At 29.7% G+C, this 17,710-nt stretch overlaps 1 protein-coding gene across 1 annotated transcript; it reads left to right on the plus strand.

The window, feature by feature from the left end:
• Positions 1-517: 517 nt before the first annotated feature.
• LOC107443281 (cystathionine gamma-lyase-like) lies at positions 518-17,365 on the plus strand. Its single transcript, XM_016057097.3, has 10 exons — positions 518-816; positions 1,407-1,479; positions 2,912-3,007; positions 5,807-5,916; positions 7,187-7,318; positions 10,501-10,558; positions 12,664-12,741; positions 13,937-14,089; positions 15,066-15,240; positions 17,203-17,365. Exons 1-10 carry the CDS (start codon positions 727-729, stop codon positions 17,339-17,341), a joined length of 1,104 nt encoding a protein of 367 aa, XP_015912583.1. The 5' UTR covers positions 518-726; the 3' UTR covers positions 17,342-17,365.
• The last annotated feature ends 345 nt before the right edge of the window (positions 17,366-17,710 follow it).

Here is a 17,710-nt window from a genome sequence, read left to right on the forward strand (position 1 = left end):
TTGCACTCAACTTTATTCAGATATGGAACCCTAAATGTTCGACTTACTTTAGCCGAAAGAAAAAGTTCTATTAGAAGATGTGAATAAGCCCTTGAAAAAAAAAGACTAATTATCATTTTGAAAATATTTTACGTGAAGAATGAAATTTTTAATGTTATGACTTTGATGTTGGTGTATGCATATGCTGAAAATGAACAAAATAAACTCAATTATGGCTTTCAAATAAGAATAGTTATAAACTTTGAGAATAGTTATCAGGCAAAAGTAATTTGTTATTCTTGAATATGGTTATTTCGTTTTGAATTTGAGATCTCAATGAGAAATGTTTATAAAATTTTTTTGCTTTTATAAATGGACACCTTTTTCAGAATTCATTCAATAGATTGTTATTGAAAAATAGCTATGCATTTTCGAAATTAAGAAAGAAACTGCATAATGACACTCTAAGGACAATTAATCCTTTTTCATTCATATATTTGATAAATGTTTTTTTTTTTTCATTTTTAACTCAGATACGAACGAAAACAATCGGTTAAAAGGATTGAAATTTTATCTTGTTTTTTTTTTTTTTGGAAACCTTCCAACGACATTGTCTCAAAATCATATAGATTACTCGTGCTTTCTTGTCAAATTTTTCAAAAAATTATTGTTGTTTATTATTGTTTTAAGAGACATTGTGGATATTTAGCACATTGTGGATATTTATTATCTGAAATAACGGACATCATGCTTGAATTTGACACTCGTGCTGTTCACGGAGGTGAAAAAATAAAGGAAGTCAAACCATCAATTGAATTACACACCCACTATGATGAGGTAATATTTTTTTAAATCTTCTTTTATGATTTTAAACATAGAAATACAATTTAAATACATTGTTTATAAAATATTTCTTATTTCAGTGTGTTTTTAACATCGCAAAGTTATTAGTTATTGAAATGAAAATTTCCTGTTTGTTAAAACATTATTTTACTTATTTAATACGTGACTCATAAAAATTTACAATTTATTTTTAAATACCACTTTGTTTTCTTGTTTATTATTATTTTTAAGCTATTTTAGTTATTAGTGATGGAACGGAACAACATTTATAGTCTATTCTATTATTAACATCGCTAAAAACTTCTGAAAATATATCATTTCTAAGATATTGAATTATATTTGTTCAGAATATTTTGTAAATGCAGTGTTTAAAGCCGTTAATCTTTTTTGCATTTCGAAAGCAAATATCAATAATCATAAGTGTCGATATTTTGATCAATACTGACAATTTTTGAAAGGGATGAAAAACACAAAAAAATATGAAAATAGCACTTTATAAAATAAAAAAAATACATGTAGATTTTTCATAACAAGTAGACAGATTTTTTTATAAATTTCAGGCATGAAAAATTGTTTCTTTGCAGATTTCGGCCATTAGTAATCCTTCCAAACAAAGGTTGGAAAAATGCATAGCGTCATTGGAACATGCAAAATACGGTAAATATTTTAAAACTTTAAGATGAGAAAAAATTATTTTAATTATTTTTACAGGTTTCTTCCTTGATTTTATTATCGAATCGTCGGAACTTTTTATTTGTATTAAGTGGAAATAGGATAAAATATGTTGATGAAAATCAAAGGCATATTGTGCGAAAAATATTCGAAGAGAAGGTCAGATATTTTGCTGAAATATTTTGAAACAAAGGAAATACCTGTTTGATGAAGTTAAAGTTAGAAGTTAGTTAGAAAGTTAATATATCAACCATTTAGTGATGCCCTATGATAAGAAGTCTAAATTTTTTAAATCTATGCGAAGATCATGCTGTTTTTTAACGTTTAAACCCATAAAAAGGATATTGCATTATTTTCTTATCATCTATAAGAAGTTACTTTTTCTTTAGAAAAAGGAGCAGGGAATTTTAATAACATAACAATTTAAACATATTTTAATTTAACAAACCCGAATAATTAATTAAATATTAATGCGTACTCAATATTACTTTTATACATAGTTTGTCAACAACTTTCTCCGAACACCCCACAAATATCCATATTTTTTTCTGACGTCTACCCTAAGCTTCATCTCACATGGGCAACCTATTTTCAAAATTTTTATTGTTTGCTTGGTTATTAGTTTTTACGTCATCATACTTGAAACCATTGGAAGAGCTAACGTAATGCTTGCGAAACATTTCAGAAACATGAGTGAACTGTTTTTAAATGAAATGTTTTTTCATAGAAATGTTTTCAAATATAAAATATTTTTTGTTATAAAAAAATTAACTATACAAAAAAATGTTGAAGAGAATGAAAAAATGATTTTAATTGTATTCATCCGATGGCGCTTTAAAGCTACACACATTCAAGGAACTACCCAAATTTAAAAAAAATAATCATTAAAAATACTACTATAATACAATATTACAACAGCATACTTATTTATGTAAAATAAAATTCACTTGTGGAAATAATATTTCATATTACCTTATTGTCGTCCGACAGCATTTATAAAACATTATTAATTTGTCAAACATAATATTCCTCCATTTTTATTTTATAATTATTTTCTCTTTTACATAAAATTTTTCGATGTACTTTTTATCATTATTTTTGGAAGCTTTTTAACGCGTTAATAATTATTTCAAATTATGGCTCGTAATAATATTGCCCAATTTCTTTGTTTTATAAAGATAAAAATACTATGCAGCAAGCTTGGATTTATTTCATTATTTTTTAATTTTAATAAAAAAAAGTTAATATATACGATTAAAACTGAAATTGAATGATAAACAAACCCATCGATAACTAAAAATATACATTATGTATATTTTTAAAATGCATAAGTATACATTAATTTCGTCTTTAAATATGTAAGGAACATCAAACATCATTTAATGTTTTTTTTTTAAATTTCATTTTTCAATTTCAGCGTTATGCTTCTCGTCTGGGATAGCTGCTGTTACTTCCATATCACAATTGTTGGAAATTGGTGACCATGTAGTTTTATTTGATTCAGTGTATCACGGTAATAAAACACATTTTCTACATTTTTTTTTTGTCGTATGCCTGTTTAGGCAGTGAGGGTGCGATTGTTCCTGTTTTTCAGTGGCGCCATCTATGGCCAGGAATTCGACTTCTGCACCGCCATTCACACCACCACAACCCGTTTATAGGGCGGGTCACATTCACACACAAAGGAGAAAGGACATAGAATACACAGAGAGAGAAAGAAACATCCATGCCTTGCCCGGGATTCTAACCCAAGGACCTTTCTGATGCAAGGACATTTTCTATCTTGACGCCTATATTCTCTATTTTTTACTTCGGTTTTATTAAATCGCGTTCGTATTTGTTATAATGGAATATTTCAATCAAATTTTCGACCACTTTCCTGATTAGCTAGAACCCTCAAATGTCTACTAGAGCTTTAGGCCTGAAGACAATGTAAAATTCCTAATGCTTCCTGGCTGATGCAAACAGAATATCTCACGATATTGTCGTTAATAGGAATTTAACAACAATAAAGTTTCCGACCATTTTAAAGACTAGCTATATCACTCAAAATTTAATTAAAGCTTTTTGTTAAATGATATCGCAAGATTATTCTCGTTTCTGACAGCTAACAATGAAACTTTATTGACAGATTATCATTTAGTGAAAATTATCGTTAATAGAAACTTCGATGATGTTTTTCACTAGATAAAATTGTCAAGTTTTAACTGGAGTTTTATTTTTGATGACAATGATCACTATCATTTGACTGTTTGACTATGATTTCACCATATTACTGACCACAGCAAATAAAATTTTTTGTCTCATTATCTATGTAAATAAAACAAAATGTTTATGTGTATTTGTATACAGGATGTCCACTAAATGACTGACCCATTTAGTTTGAGATAAAAAGGTGTCTCTTTCGGCACTGTTATTAGAAAAGCAATAAATTTTGAAAAATACACCATATTGCTAAAAATAGTTGCAAAATTTTGAAATAGACCACTAATTGCGTTCTTCGCCGTTTCTTTAGTCGCATTAAATTTTTGTGGCAAACTTCGCTGGGTTTTCACAACACTATGATTCACTCGGTGAAATTCTAACATTAGAAATATTCGTTGTTCCACAGAATGAATTCGCGAAGTATGGTGATGACGTCACGGAAATCGTATTTTGTATTTTAAAAGGTACATGAAGCCACGTGCTTCTTATATTGATACGCATATTTTTTTTAAACGTGTCTCTATAAACTTAAATAATGGAAATTAGCACGAAGTCGCAGCGAAACAACAAATTACTAAAAATAACGGTTATATATGTATGTTTGTTGTGTAGTATGGTGATGTCGGGGTACTTATCCGCTTTTTAGCAATGTATTACTATAATAGGCTACTTGATCGGTATAATGGGCACTCATTACCAAAGTATCTATAACGTCAATAGCAGTAGTATTTAATACCACATATAGTTAAGCATCACAGGCATTATCTCCCAGATTGTTTATTTGATCCCTTTAAGAAAAAAATTTCTGCCACTCAGAGAATTCAAAAATTTAAAAATTATTGATTTCCATATGTAAACAAATATGATTCAGAGGCCAGATCATTCGCAATAGAGTTTTTGATGATGTAGTAACTCTCCCAAAAATCCAGGCCAACTACTGAAATACATTTATGGATGACATGAAGTGCAGAAAACTCGTACCTATGGCTTTTTGTCCAGTAATGTTTCTCGATGGATGAACGATTGAGTTCTTGGTCAACGACCTAGCCTTGGTGTTCTTTGAGCCGATGTTTGAGTGCTCGTTTGGTTTGCCTCAAGCATGACAATTTTAAAAAAGCTAGTAAGCCAGGACGCTCGTTGATTCTTCCATGCGACAGAAAAATCAATACTTGGCTTTCACGCCTTGCCAGTGGACATCTAAAATGCCTTACTTTTTATCAGGGTATAAAATCCTACCCTCTTTGCCCAAAATGCCACCAACATCAGGCTTCAGCTGAACAGTTTTAAGCTGCTTGGAACTTCTTCGGGAAGAAATTTACGCTTCTCCCCGCCTTGTTTCCGACTTTTTACTCATCAACGGATTTATGGATCTGATCTGACGCCGTCAGACCTTTGGAGATAAGTAACAACAACAACGCGCATGACAGTCTACATCGGCATGGAATTTTGTATATTCTTCAGTTATTGTTGCTGTTGTCGTAGTCCATTAAGGCAAGGAGTGTGATTGTTCTTGTTTTCTAGTGGCGCCATCTATGGCCAAGAATTCAACTTCTGCCACACCCGTTTATAGGGCGAACCCATTGATACATGCATTCATTCATCCACAGATCGCAATTTTGACCTGAAACAGAAAACGATCAATCTTCAATTACCCCGAGACGTAAAATTTGTTATGGGAGCATGGAGGACTCTGTGACCCATGTGTGTGTTCAATTAGTTGCTACGGGTTTGAGAAACTGATTTCAAATTAATCAGATAAAATTAAATCAGTTTCTCGGACCCTAAACAACCAATTGAATGCCTTAATAACTGGGGAATATACAAAATTTCTTGCCAATTTGACAGTTATACATAGGACAAACCGAATGAGCACTCAAATATCGACTTAAAGAATACCAAGGCTATTGCAATTTTATCTGATATCACGACATAACAGTGCAAATTTTACAGTATTATAAAAACACTGATGATATGAAATATAATATAATGTTAACAGCGGAGGCCAAATTTTAACGAATTTTAGAAAATTATTACTATTTAAAAAAATTATTCAAAATTTATTTAATCTGTAGAAAGCTATCATTTAATGACAAATAAATAAATGCAGGTACAAGAACTATGCTAAGCATTCGAGAATCACTTGGAGAAATTGATGTGACATTTGCGGATCTTCGGGAAGCAGATGATCTTAAGAAGTACTTACGAAAAAACACCAAGGTAATGTTTATTGGGACTAAGGATTCAAAGCAAATAAATATATAATTATTTATTTGTACTGTTAATAACCTTCACCAATTTAAATAATAAAATAAAAACAAATTCTGTATATTTTATATTGTAATTTAAAAAAAAAAAATAAAGCTAGATTTTTCTTATTCTTTTGACAATGGAAATTCAATAATTGTTCTTTGTTTTAATAAGAACTAAATAAAAACTAACAAGAACTAAATAAGAACTAATAAAACTTTGAATAAGAACTAAAACACTTTTTGAAAAGAATTAGTTTAAAAAAAAAACAAAAAAAACCATGCGACCAAAGGTGCCATGATCTTTTTATTATCTAAGTACGTTTCGATAGGTAAGGGGAAATCAGGTACTTGTAACTCGAGAAGAAGTGAAGTCATTATGTCTAACCACGTGATTTTAACCAGATTTAATTGGATACCTGTATGACGTCACGTGTTTGTATTGAACCTGATTGGTTATGAATCGACAAACGCCATGATTTACCTACGATGACGTCACTTGCATGAATCCAAGTGGAAATTTGCTTCAACTAATAAAAAGTATAACATAATGCTTTAGTAAGCATAATTTAAAGTTCTATAGTTGCGCATTATTATGGAAGTACTAAAATTTTAACTCTTATTATTAGGGACTAATTATCATAAATACTTATTCGTTTTAATCACACTGTTGAAGGATTACAAGTCAAATGGCCTCTTTCTTAATTATTTTCTTGTATCATTTTGCGTTTGTAAAAAATTTGACAAATGGCTATTTTTACTTTTTTTTTTTGTTTTTTTTTTAGTTTAAAAAGATTTTTGCCAAAATTAGATTTATGAGCCATACGCACATTTCTGAAAACATATTTGAATTTAATTACTAAGTTCATAAAATCTGAAAGACGTGTACAGATATAAACAAAAATTTAGATAATTTGATTGGGTTAGATTTCTGCCATAAAAATTGTAGATAGATCAAAACTAAGAAAAATGTAGGATAAAGTACAAATGTCAAACAAGTAAAGTACTTGAATGTAAAAAATACACGATAAGAAGCTTCATATTTTGTATCCATCTGATATGATTATTTTTACAAACTTCAACAGTACCTCCACGTGATTGAAACGAAACATTCTTTTTATAATGATCCTACGTTTTTATTCAAGATTATGAATTATTCTCGAAAATGTATGTTTCGATAGATAAATAATTAACATTAATTTAATTATTTTTATGTACTAAAATATATATTTTTTCTCTAGATGGTATGGATTGAAACACCATGCAATCCAACAATGAAACTAGTGGATATAGCTGCTGTTGCTCACATAGTAAAAACTCAATCTAAAGCATTTCTGGTAGTGGACAATACATTTATGTCCCCCTATTGTCAGGTAAATGTCAAATTTGTCTCGAAAATCACACTTCACCGAGTAATAATTACTATTATGTGGAATTAGGGAAAGATTATTACACTTTAAATTTTCTGTAACCTGAATGATGTTCAGCTCTGTGATAATATTTACTAACATTTAAATGATGGAACGATTTAGCATAGTACCTAGTAATTCGAAAAAGTTTGTGGGGTTGTATTTATTTTAAACTTCAAAAAATGTTTAATGTAACATGTAAATAGTGATTCATAACATAAAAAATGTGTATATGATTTTGAATTGTGAGCAAAAATGTAAAATTGAACACCCTGAATAAGTTCTGATTGGATTTTTATGCACTAAGACTAAATGTTAAGGGTTGAAGGGGCTAGAGTTAAATAAGATTATTAGAGCAGACAATATTTTAAGTTACGGAATCAAACATAAAAACGGACTTTTTCTGATTAAATATAACTTCATTCCAATCGAACGTTATTACAATTCCTTGAATATCGAAAATATGGTTTCAATAGTTTGTTTAGGACGAAGGTCGAAAAATAAGACTCCTTCATGTTAATTTTACTTTTTGCATATTTCACCATATCTCGAGGATTTTTTAAGAAAATCGAAATATTTGAACAGAAGGGAAATAAGATGGCGCCTGGAGTATCACACTTTAGTAAGCAACAGTGCTCTCTACTGGCACAACAAAGTACTTTCTCAAACACATTTCTATATGAGATATGCTTATTTAGGTTTCCAATACATGCCTTACATTTTTAACCCCTTAACGATCTGTTAATTTTCAAGAAAACGATCATAAAAGTGCCTATTTTTTTGGCTTTTGTATTTGTATTACGTATTTGATTAATGCTGCAACTAGTTTAAAACAAACTAGCTATCTACAATTACCTTAAAAATATCCTGGTACTGCCATTAGGTGTGTAAAATTAGAAATAAAATGTTTTCCGGGCAAAAGAAATGAATTAGTTTTATTCTTATTGGCTCGTTACTACTGAACACTCCAGCCCGTCAATATCACGGGAGCGAGAAATAGCGGGCGAAATTTCACCCCGTCATTTTCACGGGAGCGAGAAGGAAGGGGTTAACAGAAATTTTTGAACCCACCTGCACATGAATTTTTTTTTGTCTAATTTAACTAATCAATTTTGAAATGTGATTTTTTAACAAACTTGATAAAACATCGTTGAATTCTTAACAAAATCTTTAGAAAGTGGATTTATATAAAAGTTTTGTGCTAAGTTATTTACTTGAGGTTAAAACGACAATTTATTAAGATACATCATTCTACAGAATTTTCTAATTTAGAATATAAATATCGTCAAATGTGTTACATTTGTAACTAATTCATATTTCATCCATTGGATGTTGAATGTGCTGCATGGGCCAGTGTGGGCAGGTTCACATTTTCCCCACCACCATGTGTCTACAGTAGAACACGCAATGGCGTGTGCTTGCTTATGCTCTAATGCTGGTAAACTGAAACTATACGAAGCAAAGGATAATATTAAAAAAAGTAAAAAAAAAAAAAAAAAACAATTATATTTATAACATACAATCACCTTTTTTTAAATTCTGACAAAATAAAATGTGCTAATAAAAAAATAAAGAGAAAATTTAAAATTTACTTTTGCACCCTAAAATAGTTCTTTTATAAATTTCTACCAAAGTATTAATAGTGTAATTATATGTAACTGCACATAGAAGTGAACAGTGCGTATAGTAAAAAAAAAATGACCACCATGAATAACTTTTGATATAATGATTGGATCTACACGTTCTAGAACTCAATCTTAATTATTCAAGGGGTGACCTCAAATATGATTGTTAATTAATTAGTGCAATTGATATTTTAAGTTACGAAATCAGATACAAAAAATTACTTTCTTTGAATAAACATAACTTTTTTTGACGTAATCGGATTTCTGATCTCCGAAATATAGGGGGTAGCGCAGTTTGGGAAATATGGTCCCCGTAATTTGGTCAAGAGAGCTATTTTGGGCCCCTTAATGTTAATTTGATTTTTAGCGTATTTCGTTATATCTGGAGAACTTTTCAATCAAATTGCAAAATTTTTGCACACAATTATAAAATTTCTTTATCCAAAGACATTTCCATTAAAAAATAACTTTTATTGAATATTTATTATTTTTTATTATTTATTTAGTTATGATCGAAAAACTTTTGAATTGTAAGGAATAAAATTTTTAAACATCATTTTAAAGAATTGAAATTTTATGGCAAAATGCAAAATTTGAGTAAAATCGATAGAAAAGTTCCTGAGAAATTGAATTTTAATTTTTTTGAAATTTTATTTCTCAGGAACTATTTAACCGATTTCGTTCAAAGTTCGTATTTTGCCTTATAAAACTATATTCTTTAAAATAATTAAAAAATTTCTATGCTTTGCAATTTTTCAGCTAATATTAACTAAAATAATAAAAAATAATAAATATCTAATAAAAGTTATTTTTTGCATAGAATTATTTTTGGATAATTAAATTTTATAATTATGTGCAAAATTTTTTCAATTCGCTTGAAAAATTCTTGAGTTATAACGAAATAAGCTAAAAGTAAAATTAACATTAAGGATTCCAAACTTAGGACCTGATCAAACATAATTAGGATCATATTTCCCACACTGCGGTTACCCCCTATATTATGGGGGTCAGAATTCTTAATCGGTCAAAAAAAGGTATTCAGAGAAAGTATGTTTTTGTGTCTGATTTCGTATTTCTAAACATCAACTGCATTTAATAATTAGCATATTTGAAGTCAAATCCTTGAGCCATTAAGATTGAGTTACAGAACGTGAAGATCTGATCATTTGATCGGAAGTTATTCGCTGTGGTCCGTTTTTTTTCTTCTTTTTTTTCGCGCACTGTACATCAGTGAGTCCGATCTATGATATCTCACACAGAAAGTTTGACCAATCAAAATAAGGTTATTCAAGATGACCACTCTAGTCTCATAATCACTTCCCTGTCCCCTATATGAAACAATGTTGATATAATTATTATTGAACTTATGTTCTATTTTAAAATTATATTACATTATTACTAATTGTTAAACAGTATAGATAAATATTTTTAAAAGAAATATTATTTCAATTTCGGCAGGGTGTTTTTATATACGTTATTATAGTAGATTGAATATAGTGTGTATTTCAATTTTCATTGCAGAATCCACTCCTACTGGGAGCCGATATTGCTATGCATTCTTTAACAAAATACATGAATGGTAAGTTTAAGAAAGATCTTTTTCATCAAACGCAGAAGATAGCATATACAGGGTGTAATAAAAGTAATCATTAAAATATCGTGAGAAATATAAATTGTTAAATATGGTGAAAAATACTCCCTGGAATGAAGTGTAAAACTTTTGAAATATAATGAAGTGATGTATTTAATGATATCAAACTGTAATAAAAAATATGAAATGAGAATCCCCGTTTTTTATTGCAGTTTTGTATTTTCCAGTAAAAAGGAACCGGATTTGAATGAAAGGTTTTTTTTTTTTGGCATGTTTGATACTTTTTTAAAAACTTATCTAATGACACCAAACTCATCTTCCACCCTCTGAGATTCAATCTAAAATCAGGGGATGACAGTAGGGGCCGAAGTTTGGTTTCTTTAGATTAATTTTTCAAAAAATACCAAACGCGTGTATTTTTATTTTTCGAACTGACATGCGTTTTCGAGTATTCGCTGTAAACAATTTGTGCATCGTTTTAATTGATTACAGCGCCATCTGTGAATCAAATTGGGATACTTTCTTCTGGAAAACCGTAATCTGCAATAAAAAATAGGGGTTCTAACAGAATTTCACGTTACCCGAGAGGGAAATTCGGGGTCAAGTTTGTTATCATCGATTGCATCTTCAAAAAATATATTCCTCGAGTAATTTTAGGTGTTTACTTGTCGAGATATCTCATCATTTCTATATTTGCAAACACTTTGTATAAACATAAGAAATCTTGATTTCGGAAATATTTCTAAGTTCGGAAACAATTCAGAAGTATTTTTATCAAGTCCTTAAAAAAGATGTTCTTCTTTGGCAAAATCTATTAAAACCTTTTATTTATTATGAAATGCCATAAAAGCATTTAAAATACAATAAAAAGTTTCTGTAATATAAAAATGTTACATTTTCGTTGTTCAAAATTAATTCTGATTCTAATAGAATAAGCTATGCTATATTTTTCTGCGATAAACTATTTTTGAAACATAATTGTCGTATTTGATGTTTTGTTAGTTTATTATGTTCTATTTTTTTAAACTTTATTTTTTATAACTTTTTTATTAAACCTTTTTTATTAAAAATTTTTTATTAAAACTTTTTTATTAACACTTTACCAACTGATCCAGGTGAATTCCCCATTTGGCAATAGTTAGATGTAACTTTAAAAAAATATCCTAGGTGCAATTTGTTCGATCTGTAAAGTATTAAGAAAGTATAATATAAATATTTATATAAATCAACTATTTTATTTACATATAATATTTATAGAAGCCGCAATGGCTCAGTGGATAGAGCGTTCGCCTCACCAATGAGGTGAACCAGGTTCGAATCCCAGCGACGGCTGGTCGACACGAATTCCGCATTCGGCTTGCACCGACCACAGTAAAATATCCTTAGTGGTAGACGGATCAGGGTTTAGAGTCCCCTTGCCATCTGGCTAACCGTGGGAAGTATTCGCTGATTTCCTCTCCATTTAACGCAAATACGGGTTAGTTCCATCAGAAAAGTCCTCCACGAAGACAAATATCTCTCGATGCTTGATCCAGGTGTTCCCTTGTCTTCTGGATTGGGTTCAAAATTGCAAGGCTAGTTGAACATTAGTAGTCGTAAACCCAAAATTGGGTCGGCGGTTCAATGACAGTTATAAATGCAAATATAAATATAATATTTATATATAATATTTATAAATAATATTTGCCGACCAGCCTGTGTAGGAGGCATGGAACTGTCCTTGCATCAGAAAGATCCTGGGTTCGAATCCCGGGCAAGCCATGGTTGTTTCTTTCTCTCTCTCTGTGTTCTATGTCCTTTCTCCTTTGTGTGAGAATGTGACCCGCCCTATTAACGGGTTGTGGTTGTGTGAATGGCGTGGCAGAAGTCGAATTCCTTTCCATAATGGCGCCACTGAAAAACAGGAACAATCGCACCACCACTGCCTAAACAGGCATATGACAAAAAAATAAATAAATAAATAATATTTATATATAAATATAATACTTGTTTAATATATACATAATATAATTTGTCACAGATAATATTTATTTGTAACAACTATAATTAACTACTATTTATGTTCTTAACGAGTTATAAAATGATTTATTCAGGTCATGGAGATGTATTAATGGGCGCTGCAGCTACAGGCAGTGAAGAATATTATGCAAAACTCAAGGAATCAGCAGAGCGTAAATTTTCTTTTCTATTTTATTAAAAAAATTGATAATTATAGGTGGTGTAGTTTAGGAGTCATTAAAAAGTGACTTGAATGGGATGAATGCTTGAAAAACCCGGCTCTAGTTCATAAAATATTTGCAAAATGCATTAATCTTTTAAATGTTGAAATATTTATGCAACAAATCAGAATGTAATGACGGATATAGTAAATATTATTAACATTAATAAAATTCAAAAAAAAAATTGGCTTAATGAAAATTAAGTAATGGATTAAGCAAGGAAGTAATGTTTCAACACAGTTAATGCATTTATTTCACTTTCACTTTATTTTGAATTTCAACAATGCGCTTGCGCCTCACCAAGCACCTTTGATAGAAATGCCGATTTGATGAAACTTATTTGAATAGTTATGTCCACTAACAAAAAAAGAAAAAAAATTGAGGCAATCATATTTTAATGTTCATATTCAACACACTTTTACGATCGTACATCCCAGCTTATTTCTGCGGCCAAACAAAGAGCACCCAAATTCAGACAGGGAAAAAATGGCTTCCTGTAAACAAGGGTGAAGTGAGAGCGCCAATCAAAAAGAACGTTATTCTTTTCCAGTTTAGAAATAATTTAAAAGTCCTAAAAATGAACAACCTTTAATCAATTTTGTAATGGGATTTTTTTTTAGTTCTGTATTTATTTGTTACAATTTTTTTTAAAAAAACAATTTCTTTTAAGCACTAATTCTTATTTTTGAAACTCCCTTTAGCAGATACAAAGTTGTTGTTTTCAAACAATAACGCAATATTATTTTTTTTTATCATTTGAGTAACGTAAGGGTGTATCATTATTTTTGTAGAACTTTGTAAATAAACTAAAAAAACTCGTCAAGCCGTAGAACTAGAAAAAAACAACAACAAATGCAAATGAAAAGAAGGCTTAAATTGTTTTATATCACCAGCCAACCTTTGAATATCGATTTTTCTTCACTGATATTTTTTCATTAACATGGAAAATATAATGGAAAAAGTTAGTTAACAGAAAAGCAGTGCTGCAATGTTAGTTGAAAAATTAAAAAAAATTCCTGTCAAACAAAAACAAATTTAGGATTATCCATGGAATTTGTGTTGTTTAGAAGTAACGCAGGGATTAAAAAATTTCTTTTTTTTTTATCTTTCTTTTTTCATTACAAATTTCTTTCTTTCTTTTTTCCAGTTATAGGATCCTTGCCTTCTCCTTTGGATTGTTATCTGGTGTTGAGAGGGCTTAAAACATTACATTTGAGAATGGAACGTCACATGGAAAATGCTTCTCAAATTGCATATTTCTTGGAACAACATCCAAATGTAGAGAAAGTGTTCTATCCAGGTTTCTATTAAGAGCTATTATTTATCTGACCATATATACAATACATAATTCTTTATAATAGACCTTTCTATGTTTTAAACACTTTTTTTCTAAAGTGAAGTCAAAAAAAGTATAGTCATGTATATTTTACCACACGTGAATCCATAATACAGTGGTTTGCTATATTATTAGAGTAATTATGTTTGAAGAAACTTGGAAGTGTTTCGAATAATCAATCCCTTTTCGGTTTTCTTCGACAAATGAATAGGTTTTGATTTTTTTCCAATCCAAATTTGCCCTTTATTTCTTCATTCCTCCTTTTAGACAGGGACAAGGAGGACAGATATGGTTTCATTGGATTAGGACTGTCTTGTCCCGTGATATATATATATATATATATATCATCTTGCTTTGCGCTTTTTTATTATAATAAATCTGAGTTATTAGGTCTACCTTTACACCGATTAAAATACAGTAATTTATTTATAATTCTATGTATTAAAACATAGACATTTCAAAAGATTAAAAAAAAAATCTCAGTCAAGAAGTTTTCTAATGATTATTATTCTATACTTAGAATTCACAATAATTGTAACTTAATAACTTAAAATTCACAACTCTAAAATTAAGCCACCTGTTTTACAAATGACTGGATTTGGAATAAAAAAATCCCGATTAATAAAATGATTTTAAATAATTTTAGTTGGAATCCTACAACTTAAAAAACGTTGAAGCTTTCGGTTTTGTCGAAATATCCTAAAAGTTTCTAAAAATCTTTTTTTGGAAAAATTAGTACTTCAATACCTTTACAAATATTCCAGGATTAACCTCCATAAAAATATTTGTGATAGTTATTTTCCATTTCAGAGAGCTTTGGCATCAATAAACTATCATTTCGATTTTGGTAACTTTTATAAATCACGATTATTTTATGATTCATATAATGCTTTCATACCTTCTACTTTGCGAACTCTTATTAAGTGAATATTTCTTGAAGGTCTGAAAAGTCATCCCCAGCATGAACTTGCTCTGAAGCAATGTAAAGGATTTGGCGGAATGGTGTCGTTTTGTGTGAAAGGAGGCATTGAAAAGGCGAGGAAAGTGGCAGTCAATATCAAGATATTTATACTTGCTGTCAGTTTAGGGTCATCAGAGAGTCTGATGGATGTGTCGTAAGCGGTTTTTTTTCTTTTAGTTTCTCACAAAAAAAAAATGTTCCAAGACATGAAATTTTAGAATAGTTGCAAAACATAAAGAGCTTAGAGCCCTTACAAATTTATCACAAATTAATATTTAATAGACTCATAAATAATTAAAATAATTTATCCTAGTTTGAAAAATTCACAGAGAAAAGTAAAATTTTGATCATAAGAACAAATTTATTTGTAGGTTCCATTAGTTGAGTGCTTTATACATATTTGTTCACCATACCATATTAGTTTTATCACCAGAATTATGTTTTTAAAATATTAATTCTATAAGAAACGTAATTTTTTTTTTGTCGTGTGATGATATAAATTCTATCAATGGTGTGATTCTCCTTTACACTATCATGACTTATCAGATTTTGATAAAATAATTATTTTTTTATGCAAATAATTTTGATAACATTTATTTTTTTCCACTGTAAATCTTGATGATGAATATATCCTGATTTCGCTATTTTTACAGAAGTTCTAAAAATATAAAATAGGCGAAAGCGTTATATATTTCCTGTTAAATATATTAAAAAAAATCCAATCTCCAGTATATAGCTTGCACGGCAATTATCTAGTTTTATATACATAAATGAATTGCAAAAACGCACGATATTTCAATGTATCCAAAACACATAACTTCATTAATTTTGGCAACAAGTTGTATTGTAATGATTGCCTTCAATACATATTTTTAGGATCCCTTAAAAAATGAAGTAAGAAATATCTGTACAAATAGGCATCAAAAATGAATATTTAAGAGAGAAGAAGCAAAAAATAAAAAAAATAAGTATGTCTGACGAAGCAAGATTACAGAAGATGGGATTAAAAGCATCAAAACTTTCTTGACTTTTTGAAGAAAAAGGGATGAGTTGAAAAGCATATTTTATAAATACTATCAAGCTGCTTATCATTTGCTCATTTTTCTAAAATAGAGATTAATCAAATTTAGATGGGTTTTTTGTTTTACCCTCGTTTAAGTATAAACTTGCGATTCCAAATGTGCACCCTTTTTACTTCATCTTTAATTAGGATTTTGAAAAATATATTTTGGGCAATGATTATGGAACATCTTATATGTGTCTTCAAACAGAATTTTCCTATTATCGACCAAGCCATTAATTATGTTTTTATAGTTTATTTCTTTAACTACTTCAAACAATGCAAAATATCCATTAATATAAAAGAAGAAGAATGCAAATATCAATAAATTTACTATTAAAAATGCGTATTCTTATAAAAGTATTTGTAAAAAATTCTTATACACCTATACAAGTAACACATATTTAAAGTTTACCTTTAAATATGTGTTACTGCTAAAAGTGACACAATAATTGTGAAAAATGAGATAATGTTCGTAAGTCGTTTAATTGTCTGTGACCAATTTTAGGTAAAAATAAAAATGAATATTGTATGGGTATTCAGTCAAAAGCTATCAATGTTGACAAGGGCTCCTTTTCCCCTAGCAGCAATGTATAGTGACTCATACTTTTTTTCCCCCAAAATGGAAATCAGCTATCTTTTGTTGACTAGAGCTATTTTATTCAAAAAGGAATATTGACTAGGGTCATTTTTCTCAAAAAGATAGCAGGCAATTAAGCACTTTGCATATAGTGTGGCTTTGAGGAGAACTCCTCCAGACACCCGTCTCGCTTCGCGGCGGGTACTATAGTTACGAGGAAAGATCACTTCGAATAGGGGTGTGGATTGAATAGTTTTGTCTTTATCCTAGCGTAGGTCGTCATGAGTAACTTTCGCTTGTTATCATAGCCGCAGACAGCCTCAGATTTTCAGTCTGGAGGACTTCTCCTCAAAGCCGCACCATACATTATATTATTTTAGTCACTTGTCTGTATACCGAGGATACATTTAAAGCTTATTCATTTTTATTAAGTTTACTTAAATTCGAAGTTGTAAAAAGAAATTTTCTAAATTCAGATCGTTGATGACTGCTGGCTGCGTCACAAAGGAAAAAAGAGCCGAAATGGGTATTCCAGAAAACTTAATAAGATTGTCTGTTGGCTTGGAATCAGTCAAAGACTTGATCAATGACCTCGATCGAGCTTTGAGAGCATAAATAAAACTATTTTGTATTAATTCATCGATGTTTGCTTTATTCTTATTCACCATACATGAAATAAATTTATTAAATGATACTAGGTAGTTTGTTACTTGCTTATTAGAAACCCTCTGTAATTAGAGTCGCTTCAACTACGTTTTAAGGTTTTTATAGGTCCTCTTTAAAAATAATATGGATTCTACTTTCTCTCGGATATCCTGTGTAGAATCATATGAATGAGATGTATCCTTACTTATTAATAAACTAGTTACTATTTCGTTATGCATTGTTTTTTAAGGTTCTCTTTAAAATTAAAATGGATTCTACACTCTCCCGGACATCCTGTGAAGAATTATATGAATGCAATGTCCTTACTTATTCATAAAC

Source organism: Parasteatoda tepidariorum, chromosome 6 (genome assembly GCF_043381705.1).
Source record: "Parasteatoda tepidariorum isolate YZ-2023 chromosome 6, CAS_Ptep_4.0, whole genome shotgun sequence".
In the NCBI taxonomy this organism is placed as follows: Eukaryota; Metazoa; Arthropoda; class Arachnida; order Araneae; family Theridiidae; genus Parasteatoda; species Parasteatoda tepidariorum.

Excerpts from the sequence above, each read along its gene's own strand:
- LOC107443281 (XM_016057097.3), top strand. The coding sequence starts at position 727 with ATGCTTGAATTTGACACTCGTGCTGTTCACGGAGGTGAAAAAATAAAG. Across the intron at positions 14,090-15,065 it reads AGAGAAAGTGTTCTATCCAG|GTCTGAAAAGTCATCCCCAG; the intron begins GTTTCTATTAAG and ends TATTTCTTGAAG. Across the intron at positions 15,241-17,202 it reads GAGAGTCTGATGGATGTGTC|ATCGTTGATGACTGCTGGCT; the intron begins GTAAGCGGTTTT and ends TTCTAAATTCAG.